This window comes from Macrobrachium rosenbergii, chromosome 56 (genome assembly GCF_040412425.1).
Source record: "Macrobrachium rosenbergii isolate ZJJX-2024 chromosome 56, ASM4041242v1, whole genome shotgun sequence".
In the NCBI taxonomy this organism is placed as follows: domain Eukaryota; kingdom Metazoa; phylum Arthropoda; class Malacostraca; order Decapoda; family Palaemonidae; genus Macrobrachium; species Macrobrachium rosenbergii.
This window is the reverse complement of record NC_089796.1, coordinates 35,689,890-35,703,231: the sequence shown is the minus strand read 5'-3', so window position 1 is coordinate 35,703,231 and position 13,342 is coordinate 35,689,890. Positions and strand designations below refer to the sequence as shown.

General features: G+C 43.6%; 1 protein-coding gene across 2 annotated transcripts in view; it reads right to left on the bottom strand.

Moving 5' to 3' along the window:
• The window catches only part of LOC136836268 (F-box/LRR-repeat protein 20-like), a 286,367-nt gene that overhangs the window by 127,054 nt on the left and 145,971 nt on the right, over positions 1-13,342 (bottom strand). For both annotated transcript variants that reach the window (XM_067100295.1, XM_067100296.1), the window contains exon 5: positions 2,477-2,571. In XM_067100295.1, coding sequence (XP_066956396.1) covers positions 2,477-2,571 — 95 coding nt within the window. The remainder of the gene's footprint in view (positions 1-2,476; positions 2,572-13,342) is intronic.

Genomic DNA, 13,342 nt, shown 5'->3' with positions numbered 1-13,342 from the left:
TGCACGGGAGTATGTCGTAACTTTGACAAGACAGACTGTACTTTTCAGCAAGTTGTGGTATAGTTTTGTATTCTTTCTAAATTTACATAAAATGGAAATGCGTATTATGTAGAAAAAGGATATTATGTTTTGTTGTGTTTGTATCTAGTTGTGAAAAACATTATGTTTGGCTGTTTCGTGTATTTAATTGTAAGTATATGTGTAATAGTGCTTAAGTACCAGTCACTGGTTATTTTTTTATTCGTTTGTTAGTCGAATGTTTGCTGTTGGTCAAAGACTGTCATGAGAGGCAGTCTCTTTACAGCTCCGGTGCAGTGTAGCTGTATCTAGGAAGGACTCAGGAAATTCAGCCATAGTTGTCAGTGCCTTCAAATCGTTTTAAGTCTTCCTTTTCATCTCAAAGTTCCTTTGGGGAGATTTCCTTTATGAGATATGAATATCTAAATGTAAGGAGAATTTCTTGGAGTGTGCTTTGGATGGGGGTTACAAAGCAGAGATTGTGCTAAAGCCAATCCCAATCTCAATTCTGACTAAAAATATTGAATGTGCCATTTGAATTAACAGTAAGTTTGTACCATTTATGTCTTGGATATTAAACAAACCGCAGCATGGTTTTGACTGTGAATTAGAATAATATACTGTAGTTGAAGTAACCTGGGTGTCGTAGCATAAAAACTTAGGCTACGATTAGGTTAGTACATTTCAAACAGTTTAGGCTATATGATCACTTACGGTTTGAAATGCTATACTTATTCTGAACGAGTCAGAATACTCTCTCTACATAGGCTAGGAATAAAATTTGTGCCCCTTATTAAAAAGGCATACACACACTCCTTTCCTAAGTCACATGACATTAGGAAAATAAGTATATCGTTGGCTTCCTTCACAAATGTTACTTTTGAAGAAGTCTTAGTGTGTTCATGATGGTCATCAGAGACAGTATGGTTAGTCCTGACCCCATAGGTGCTAGAGAGGAAAAACCAGGGGTCATCTGGATATGGTGGGTATGCTAAGATATCCCTGGGAAAGGTGCAACAATACTGTGACCAAATCCAGCATATTTAGGTACGTCACTATAGAACTGCATCCCAAAAGTTCATGTTTGGTTTCATGTTGTTTGTTACCAAACCCTAAAGGGTATTTGGAATAAAGAATGTGGTTTAAAACCTGTGGCTTGACCTTGGACCAAAGTTTTTTCTTGTTTGTTGGGATTGGAATCCAAGAGCTTAAACCATTTCACCACCTGTCAATTTCTTTGGTAAGCTCCTTTGAAGATGAACAGCAGTTACACTATCAAAAACAGGTTTTAACGTACGAAAAACCTATTTTTGGTAGCTGCTGTAAGTCCTGAAAACCCATCCACTTTCCTTGACGAAAAGGCATGGGATTTGGATGAATATCATCCTGAATAGACCTGATAGAAAGTAATGAGTAAGATAGGTCTCATAAGGTGTGTCGTTGACTCAGTGATAGCCAACGTACAAAGTGCTACACTATTTGCAGTGCTACGTCTACAATGGCAACATACTTATGATGTTGTTGTTGCTACTTCTTGCAGGTTGACAATAGGAATTGAGAACCAAGGTAATCGCTGTAGATAAGAGAAAGAGCCCTCTTATCTTGAGTCCTATACTCTATCAAGTGTCAACGTGCACTAATACTGGCCAAGACCGACTAGAAGAGAATTCTTTGATATTAGTTAATCTATCTTATGGAGCCTCTAATGGACCATGAGAGTACCTCCTTTGAGGACTCACAGCGGCTACACTATAAAAAATACAGCTACAATTGCCATCTCTAAAGGAGCCACATGAAACTTTTATGAAATGTGAAGTTTGTAAGATAACTTTCTCTCTATTTTCATTCCTTTATGCTTCTACCCTTTACTGTACTTTAAAAAATGCCAAAATTCAGAATGTTGTATTTTGCAAATTATCAACATCTTAGGGGCAAAAGTTTTGAATACCATTCCTTGCTAAGATTACATTTCAAAAAATGAAGGGTAATGTTCAAAGATCATAGCCAAGTGCAGTAAGAGAGCAAATTTTAACAAACCAACTTTTAAAATCAGGACAAATTCTAAATGCAAAACTTTTCAGCTAAAAAGAACAAATATATTGGAGAATGTGCAAACTGTAAGACAGTTAATAAACTACTCAAGCTCATATCTAAGAACTTATTAATTTCTAGCATAGTTTCTTGTTGCTGTCTTGTTTTCATCTTCCTTCACATGCTTTTTCCTTCCCAACCACAGCATTCTACCAATTCACCTCCTGCTGAAGATGTCAGAAATTGTAAAATGAAAGGAACAAGGACTAATATACAATATTATCTGTGTTACACTGGCTTTCCCAAGACTCAAGGATGTGAAAGGCTAAAGACAAGAATGAACTTCACTGCCATTTATGTGAAAGGCAATGAGAAGATTCCTTTCTAAAAAATACAACAATGAAAAGGAAACCGAGTGCTCACTTACAATTCAACTGGAGGATTGAGAGAGATTCACCTAGTTTGGTTATTGCAGTTAGGAATCCATCTCCTAATACAGCTGATGTTTCAATTTCTAAGGTTCTGTGGATGAATGGAAAACAAAGTTTATCTCTCAGCATTAAAATCACCTTTTTACTTAAATGCATGACAAGCTTTGAAACACATCCTTAAATGAAGTCATATGAATGAACTCATAAAAATACATACTCATACTTACTACAAAGAAACAACTCTCCCTCTACAACAAAGTAACACATATTTAACTTCTATGAACACTGATATTTCACACATAAGCCAACAGTCTACACCATCAACATCAATATGCAAACCAAAATGGGGTGGCAACTCAACATTCTTAAATGACCTACAACCTGAAAAAATGTGAAGTTAACTGGGAGGAGAAATATAAAGGGCTGAGGAAGAAGATAAGTGTTGGACCTTCACTTAGAGGAAGAAAGCTTATGAGTAAAGAAAAACTAAATAGGGAGGGTGTTCCAAAGCTTGGCAATAAAACAAACAACAAAGAAGCCTGCCTAACGAGAACAGGACCTAGCTATATGAGTTCAAAAGAACAGTGGTTACACCATGGTTGAAATGTGCAGGCTGTAAAAGTTCTGGAAAAGGCAAGAGCAACATCCGAAACTGGCAAAATCACACTTTTACTTCATTTAATTTACTTCGTTTATGAATTAAGTAAGTTGCATTTTTTAAACACAGCACTGATAATATACATAAAAATGACAAATTTTTAAATTAATTTGTATTTTTCCTAACATACAAACCTGAGGTCTTTACATATGGGATTAACTTTCAGCCGGCTCGAAATCCAGCCATTAAACTTTCGCAAGGAGGTTATGATAACAGTTACTGATGGTAGGGGCAGTAGCACCACCCACCAAGTTGGTATACACAGTTTACCTTTTGGCCCAGGTAAGAGAATGAGGGGTGGTAAGAGGTGGGCCCTTCATGTAAAGACCTCAGGTTTGTATGTTAGGAAATATAAAAATTACTTTAAATATTTGTCATTTGTTCCTACAGGAATATAAACCCTCGGTCTTTACTTATGGGAGACTTACTTTTGGAGGGAGGATTCCGAGTAAATCTCTGAACTGACTGGTAGTTCGGCTCACCTGGGTATTCTCCTCCTGGTCATGAAAGAGCAAAGGAAGGAGACCATACCTCGATCCACTGAACAAGAGAGGTGTTCAATCGTCAGACTTCTGGGCATTTCGAATTAAAGAGGGGTAATATCCTTGATTCGAAAAGGTTTGGATGAACCCATGGTGTTGGAGACTACATAGCTAAGAGCAACCAACTCGTTTGCTCATACTCAGACCCTCTCTCCCCTTGCTAAAGATAAGGAAGGATTTGCAAATAGAGCTAGATTATAGATAGGATACTCAAGTCATCTAGATCACCTGCATGCACACCAGTCCAGCACGTGATGGCTTGTTCACTATTCCTCTGCCCACTGGAAGGGGAAGGCAGACAGGAGAAAGAGAGAAGGCCAGTCCCACACACACACCTTCTCCCTGCAGCCACACACCTTAGGCAAGATGCAACCTGTCCCTCAAGAGCTGGGTGAACTACATAACTTTTTGAGCATCCACCATACGATCCAAGGACCTATGGGCAACACCCCAAGGTAAAAGAAGATGAATGTGATCTGTCCAACTACATTTCATCCTCCCCATCAATGTGGGACCACCTTGACATGGTGAGGGGGCTCTTGAACCCCAGGAATTTGTTCCCGGGTTTGAGTCCAAGAGTCTCATATATTATTAAATATTCCTTTGGACTAATTTTGTTGAATTTGCCACTTTTTGTCAAATTTATTGGACCTGATAAAAAGGAACATATATCATAGCTGGGACTGGGTTCATATCCAAAGCTAAATACGTAGTGGGAACTGTGGTACGATCATCAACTACCCAATAATGTTCAGACTTCAGAGATATCAGACTGATATTTCAAGGACGGAACTATTCTGCAGGGCTAGGCCACAGATTCCAGGGGGGGTCTGGCTTTTGGGGTAGGACTCTCGGTATTCTATCCAGTTTGCCCATAATATGATTATGGTGCTGATGATGGTATAGTATTCTTGTAATACTCTCAGTCCTAGCAAGCGGGTTTGGCATACACTTGGACCACTCTAATCATGTTGTGCCATCCCCTGTGGGGTACGATAGGGACGTGGACATTTGGGAGTCGGTTCTTACCTGTGCCATTGGTGGAAGAATAAACGCCATGAAAGGTCGATGATATCTTAAGATTTTCAGGCTTATTTTTTTATGTGTATGTACTTTAATCTTTATGACAAGTAAAAATAAAGATTCAAGTACCCCTGGGCCCTTTCATGGTACCGACTCGGTACAGCTGATGACCACTGGAACCTCCTCTGAGAACCTTTGTTTAGAAAAATCTAAAAAGAACCCAATGTAATTACACTGGAACCCTATGCTCCAGTATAGAGCAAACCTACAAAAAGTAAATATCATCTTGACCCAACCTTGACTCACTTCGACTCCCTCTTTGGGAGTGTAAGTTGGTCAAAGTTTCTAACCTTAGAAACAGAACGTAAATTTTCAGCCCTAAACTTTGAAAACTACCTATTAAACAGACATTCAATGGCAGAAATGTCGTTCAGACAGATAAAGAAAAGATGTGACTTACAGAAGCCACAACAAAGGGTCAGTCTGAGGATATACTGTACATCTATAATAACAATAGATAATATAAATGTAAATATTAAAAAACATGACACTATGAATAGCATTCAGGGTACTATTGTGCTTCCTGAGAACAGTGACAAACCAATCGAAAAGAGTACAGGCAGTCCCCTGGTTTACGACGGGTCCGGCTTACGACGTTCCGAGGTTACGACACTTTTCAAATACAGTATATTCATCAGAAATTATTTCCTGATTTACAACCCATGTTCTGTGGTTTCGACGCGTTGTACACCGATCCAACAGAAGAAATATGGCTCTAAACCGCGTAATAATAAAAATTTGAAAGTTTTTTGATGAAAAACTCAATAAAAATGCAGTTTATATTGTTTTCAATACACCCAAAGCATTAAAAGTAAGGTTTTCTTAGGATTTTTGACGATTTTCAACAATTTTTCGGTTTACGATGATTTTTGGTTTATGAAGCGGCGTAAAAACAGAACCCCCTTCGTAAACCGGGGACTGGCTGTATTCTCCTGGACTCTCTTAAATAAAGATTTCCCAGAGTCCAAGATTGTGAGGTATATAATATACCCAGTAAGCAAAGAAATAAGCAAATGTTAAAAACTGCAAAAATAAAATTTGAAGGCAAGATCTACCTCAAAAAATAAAAATAGAGAAATAAGACCATATGTACCAAAGCCACTACAGTGTCAAAATTGTAGTAAATATGGGCATGCAAAGAAACATTGTAGAAATGAACCTGTATGTGCATATTGTGGATCTGAGAAACATGCCACACAACGAAAGTATAAACTGTGGGCAAGACCATCATGCAAGATCCAAAGAATGTATCTACTATGTATATAATACAGTTAAAAATATTACAAGAAAGAACTAGTATGTCTATAAAACAAGCTAAATTAGACTTAAAAGTGAGAGGAATTCAAGATACGTCTAAGAAACACATATTCTTCAATAACAAGAACCAAAAATGGAAGAAAAAAGCATACAAATAGTAGTAACAGAGCACAGAAAATAAATCTCAAGAAGAAATTAATACTTTACAGAAAAAACAGGTTTTGACGTGGTAAAAATCTATTTTTGGCAGTCGCTGTTAAGTCCTCAAGGAGTTACTGCCCCCTGGTGACTAGACTAGTATCAAACAAATATCTTTTAGCCTGGTCTTGTAGCCGGGTATTGTGTCGTAATGACGACACTATGACACATGATAGAGTATAATGGCCTCAAAGATAAGAGGGCATTTTCCCTTATCTTCAGCAAAGCTGAACCCAGTTTTTCCTACGTCAAGCTGGCAAGAATAATAATAGAGGCCCTTTGGGTGGAGGAAGTGAGCTAATCCCCAAATTAGCAAATCAAGTCTTAAATGAAATGCTAGGAGACATGCAGCAAGTAGTGCTCTGCTGAAGATAGCAAGCTGCATAATTTGTTTCCAAAGAAATAAAATATGAATTTTATATAGAACCACAAAATGTTACAGATGAAACTCCAGAAAGATATATGGGAATTGTTGTTAGTGATATGAACTCAAAATCTGGTATGAATAATGATGGTATAAAGGATGCAATGGGCATCAAAGGCCTGGGTGAGAATGCAATCAAACATAGGGAGCAATTTACTAGTATCTGTGCTGCAAATAATCTGGTGATCAGAGGTGCCATTTTCCAACAAAAAACATCTATGAATACATTTGGAGTTCTCTGGATGACTGACACAGAAACCGAACACATCACTTGCCTATTTCTGGATCGGGTCCCGTGTCAGCCGGTGAAAAAGTCCATTCAGCACTTATTTCTAGGTAATTCCGTTGCTAGATACCAGAGAAAGCTAAATGAAATGCTGGAGTTACTACCCCCAGAGCGAGCTCCATTAAATGGAGTCATGTATGGAAAAGGGTGAACTATAAAAACACGGAACCTTATCCTATAGAGATCCCAAAGTCAAAAGTCCCACTGAGAGATGCCGTTACAAACCCATGCACCACTCGCAGACAGTACACAAATCACCGCTAGCCGCATTCCATTTCAGCAAGCACCTGTGATCACACGTGTTTTCGTTGTGCTCTTTATTTTGTGCTTATTTTCACCATTACGGCATCCTCACAAGGTCTTTCTTCATCAAAGTTGAGTACCAGTGTTAAGTTTTATTTGAGGCAATTGAGGCTCCATATTTCCCTTTAGTCTAGTAATTAAGGGGATTTATAACGCCTGCCTCGGTCACCTCTCGCGCCTCACGTGACCTCCATGCGAGGTTCGCGGTCTTGGGTCGCCTTGTTTTTCGATCTTTTTCACAGTTCCTCTTCATGTTTAGGATGTATTTCCTATTCGTGACGCCTAATTAGTGATTTTGATTGATTAACTTTTTATGTGTCCCTTTGCTTCGGGAGTGAGGGCTGTCGTTTAGGCTTCGAGCTTCCCCCTCGGGCCTATTCACCTCTTATCAATTCCATAACATACCTTAATTTTGCCCTTCACTTCTCTTAGCTTCTGGGAATTTTATTTTCATTGGTACTGTTTAGATTATTTGTTTAATCTTTGCTCTTGTGTTCGGATGCATTTGATATATGTTGATTATTATGGATATTTCTTTTGTTAGAGGGCGGCCATTTCCCTTCACGTACACATCAGGCTGGGTCTGGTCCTCCTCTTATATTCGTTTTTATTAGTTATTTATCCATTTATCATGGGTTGGTTGTTAGCTTTAGTTTTCCATCCTACCTTTTCTGGGGTGTTAGGCTATTACCCCCCCTTTTTTTTTATGAAAAAAGGGGGGGGGTGGTCGATCATTTGTATTCGTTCGCATGACCATCATTGTGTTTTGTGTGCGTTTCTCCCAGTATGGCGCTCTCCTTAAGTTTTGGCTGGGGTCTTTTCATCTTAAGTTTTCCTTCCCTGTTTCGCTTTAAATAAAAATAGGCTAATAAGCCTCTTGTTTAAGCTGGAATAGCGAGGGACGCCGCGTAGCTTCCTCCCCAGTTTCGGCTTTTATTTAGGCTAATAAGCCTCTTGGTTAAGCTGGGATAGCGAGGGACGTCACGTAGCCTACCCTAGTTTTGTCATTTCTTAAGGTTAGTTTCAGCTACTGGTTATGTCAACACACCCTTACCCCTCCCCTCCCAAAAACTCTCTCTCCCCTTGATTCGTTTTCAATCTTGTTAACTTATCAAGGCTTGGGAGCATTCCTATCCTTTTAGCCTATAGCCTATGTCCCCTTCCTCTGCATTGTTTGGCCTGCCCTTGGTATGGTCTCTGACTTTACCAGACTATACCCCTCCAGGGGCTGCTGGTGGCCGGGGGTGCTTCCCCCTCTCCCGTCCACCATCTTTGGCCTTCTTTGCCCCCCCCCCCCCCCCTTCTGACCATAGAGGTTGTTCCTCCCCTTTCCTGCTTCTCTCGCGCTTGCTGGGTGGCTATCTCAGTCAGCGAGTGGATGTGAGGGCCCGGAGCGCCGGGATTGTGTGTTCCCACTCTCTGGTCGCTTCTTTACAGTTCTTCCTCCTGGTCTGTTCATCCCTCCCTTCCTTACGTCTGGCCTCTTTTCTCCGGCGTGTCGTCTAATAAGACGACACTCCGGTTTAATCATACTCTCGTGGCCAGTTAGTGTTCTCCACCTGACTGTCTTCGTGTCCGGGCCTTTGACGTTTCCTTCCTTTAGCTAACCACTGTCCGCTTTTCTGTTATTCGAGGCGCATTCCTTGCTTCCCGCTCCAGCGGTTCTAGTGTTTACCGGTCTACCGTTATCGCTAGTTTCAGAATTTCATTCTCGGTTGCCGGGAATGCGCTTACTCCGGACAGTTTTAACCTTCCCATTTTGTTTTGTATCCGTCACATACTTTTAAGGCATGTTTCTCCGGCTAGTTCCGGTATGTTTATTATGTTATTATTATTTTGTATTTTATGTATGAGATTTTATTTTAGTCCGTTGCCTTCCGGATCATTCCGGCAGGTTTCACGGTTTAATATACTGATGTGTTGCTCCGGCACACTACTCCGGCACCTTACACGGTGTACTCATAATCTCATACTTTTACAGGTGGTGCGCTGCCAAGAACAGGGGTGCTCCGCAGCCCTGCACCAGGCCAGCGGCCACGAAGTTTGTAGATCCCACTCCGGGTGTGCGGTCCACGTAGGGGATCTCATAGTTTGGCACCCTGACGGATGTGATGTTTGCTACGCTCTTTACGAGCAGGCTATCGATGATTCGGTAGGTTGTCATGCATCTTTCCCTTTTAGCCAAACTATATTTTATATGAATTACCAATTTTCACCCCCCCTTCGGTAAACCGCAATAATGTTATTCTTCCAGCAGGCTGACCGCAAGTCTCGCGATGCTTCGCTCCAGGCCCTTAAAGTCTGGGTCAGCGGCTTCGGACGCAACGTCGGAGCTGGCAATCCGCGACATCCTCTCGAAGGACATTTGCAATGCCCTTTTTCCCGCGCGCTGATCACAGCATCGTCACCGGCGATGTTGCTGCTCCATTGATTGCCGGGATTCGGGAGTTGACCCAGCCCTCTCCAGACGATTCGGCCTTGAGCGGAGGTGTTTCTGAAGACGCGGCGGATCTTGACCTCGGCCTTGAATCTCCGAACATTGTCCCGGAGCATCAAGCAGGTAAGGGGGTAAGTGATGCAGGTTCTTCCCTGTTTAGCTCTCCTTCTTCCACCGTTTCCTCCTTTAAAGGTTTCTCTAAATCCTCATACCTTACGGACGGGTCTGGATCTATTGTCCCTAAGGTTAAGTCTGTGAGGAAGAAAACCTTACCAACTCTAGCAGGTCGATCTGAGGTCCCTCCGGCGGCGGCACAGGCGGCAAGCCCCGTTCCGTCAACTAGTACAGCCTCCCCTTCCGGGATACAAGCAGAGTCTCAGTAGTGGCAAGTGGTTCCCCCTCCTCCTGCCTTTGATACGGACTCTTTCGTCGAACTTCTCCTTGAGAGAATCGACGCGAGAGTCGACAGCAAGCTTTCTAGTCTTGCCAATTCATTTCAATCTCTGTCGGAAAAGGTGGAGTCACAGCAGGAATTGATCCAAGGACTTGCCAATAGCGGACCTCGTTCTAAGTCCCATTCTGTTCCTGACCCTTCCACTCTCCCTCCCTTCGATCTGGGGAATCCTTGGCGTCTGGCCCTTTATGCTCCCGAGCACGAAGGTACTCTCACCATAGAGGGTTTGGGCACAAGGAGACTGGAGGAATTGGAATTCTATCCTCCGGACCTGACAGCCCCCTACACAGGTTTTGCCAGGCTGAGGGAGGAGGTTTGGAACAGATCTGATAAAGTCCCTAAGGAGACCGTTATCTATCCTAGGGACCAAGCCCAGTCGTCTTTGATGAGGACACTTACGGAGTGGCAAGCGGAGAACACTAGGCTCACACCAGCCAAGGGAGTGTTCACTATGTTCACTTTAGGTGATATTCTCCTTCCTCCTTGTACTTCAAAGTGGCCTCTGACTAGTCAGGCTTGCTTAGAAGGTAAACCCCTCCCTCATCTCCGGGAGACGGACCCAACATCTCTCGTCTTTCCCGGGGGCACTGAGATCTGGAAGGGAGCCCCTAATACGTTTACGGTGTCTCGTCTTGACCCAGACTGCGCTTCTGACCTGTTCAGTGAGCAGCTCCCTAAGATCCCGGAGTCGCTCCTGAAAGCAGAAGCTGATAGTAAGGATAGGCTCGCCAGGTCTTTGAACTCCCTGACTTTGGCAGAAGCAACTTCTTTGGTTTATAGGGAAGATTCCTTGTTCCAGGTCTTGACGAAATCTCTCTTGGCGAGTTTTCAACAAGACCTGTTTGACTTTATGACTGCCCGACTGGCCTGCCGGAAGCATATCTTTTCGGCAGCCACAGTTCGGCATGAACCAAATAAGCTTCTGAAGAGTTCTATCTGGGGAGCTAATCTTTTCCCCCAAGAAGAAGTGGACGCAGTCTTATCTGAGGCGGCTAGGGTCAATCAGAGTCTCCATTCTCGTTGGGGTCTGCCCTATAAACGGAAGCAGTCAGATCTTGCCGGGCCTTCCCCAAAGTCCAGCAAGAAATTTAAGCATTTCAAACGCCTCCCGGCTCAGTCCTTTGTCCAGGTTCCCTTACAGGATCAGCCTTCAACCTCTTCCTCCCAACCTCCGCCTCAGTATGTCCTGGTGCACCCGTCACATCAGTCTCTTGCTGCCCCCTCCTACGTCTCCTCCCCGGCTTTCAATGCTTCATATGAAAGCCAGGGGAAATTTCGCTCTGGGCAGTCAACCAGAGGCAACAGGCCCCGAGGCTATGTTAGGGAAGAGGAGCCCCCCGCTCCTCTCCCAGGAACAGAGGAAGTAGAGGCTCCAGAGGGAGGAAGCAAACGCAGGACCGATGACATACATCCAGTGGGCGGGAGGCTATACCATTTTCGGGCCCGGTGGACCTTCTGTCCCTGGGCTCAGAGTATAGTTTCCAGGGGCCTAGGTTGGAGTTGGATCGACGGTCCCCCTCCACCAGTCAAGTTTTATCAGACACCGACCAAGGATCTCAAGGACTTTGTGAAAAGATCTTTTGCAGAAACAGGCCATACGGAAAGTGAGGACACTGAAGTTCCAAGGCAGGCTCTTCAGTGTACCCAAGAAGGGTTCCGACAAGCGGAGAGTAATCCTGGACTTGTCCCGTCTGAATTCCTACATTCGTTGCGACAAGTTTCGGATGCTTACAGTCTCCCAAGTTCGACCCTACTGCCCCGTGGAGCCGTAACCACCTCTTTAGATCTTTCCGACGCCTATTATCACGTCCCGGTTATGAAGGTTCTCCCCTTTCTGGGGTTCAGGCTCGAAGGCAGGCATATTCCTTCAAGGTGATGCCTTTCGGCCTCAACATAGCCCCAAGGATTTTCACTAAGTTGACAGACACGGTCGTACAACAACTCCGGTCTCAGGGGATAACGCTGGCCGCGTATCTAGACGACTGGATCATCTGGGCATCCAGCATCGAGGAATGCCGGAAGGTTACATCCGTGGTGGTCAGCTTTCTGGAATCTTTGGGCTTTCGTGTAAACAGGAGAAGTCCCGCCTGGTTCCGAGCAGTTGTTTTCAATGGCTAGGAATCCAGTGGGATCTGAATTCTCACAAGCTCTCTCTTCCTCCTCCCAAGAGGAAAGCGATAGCCAGAGCAACCAGACAGTTTCTCAAGTCCAAACGAGCCTCTCGACGGGTCCAAGAAAGAGTCTTGGGCTCCCTTCAGTTCGCTTCAGTGACAGATCTGTTGCTGAAGACAAAACTGAAAGATATCAACAGAGTGTGGCGGAGTCGAGCAAATATCAGACTCAGAGACAAGGTGTCTCTGATTCCTCCCATCTTGAAGAAGAGACTCCGGCCTTGGTCGACTGTCAAGAGCCTGTCCAAATCAGTTCCCCTTCAGTTTCCTCCTCCGGCGTTGGTTATCCACACAGACGCCTCCCTAAGCGGGTGGGGAGGATATTCTCAACACCAAGAAGTGCAGGGGACTTGGTCCCCCATGTTCCGCCAGTTCCATATAAACGTTCTGGAGGCCATGGCGGTCTTCCTTACCTTAAAGAAGCTTCTTCCTCCCAAGAAGATTCATATAAGACTGGTTCTGGACAGCGCCACGATAGTCCACTGCATAAACAGGGGAGGTTCAAAATCCAGCCGGATCAACCAGGTAATGATTGCACTTTTCTCCTTGGCGTGCAAGAACAAGTGGCACCTGTCTGCCACTCATCTTGCAGGGGTCCGGAACGTCGTGGCGGATTCTCTATCGAGGACAACTCCTCGAGTCGGAGTGGTCCCTAGACAGGGACTCGTTCAATTGGATCTGCAACCAAGTTCCGGGCCTGGAGGTAGATTTGTTCGCAACCAAGCTCAACAACAAGCTTCCTCATTACGTAGCTCCCAACCTGGACCCTCAAGCTCTTTCCACGGACGCAATGTCATTGGATTGGAACAGGTGGAAGAAGATCTATCTGTTCCCTCCAGTAAACTTGTTGTTAAAGGTCCTTCACAAACTCAGGACATTCAAGGGTCAAGTAGCTCTAGTGGCTCCCTACTGGCCAAAGAGCAACTGGTTTCCACTTCTGCTGGAACTGAAACTTCGCCACATCCAAATCCCCAGTCCAAAACTAACACAAGTAGTACAAACTCAGACTGTGTCAGCTTCCTCAAGAATTCAAAATGCCCTGGCTTTGT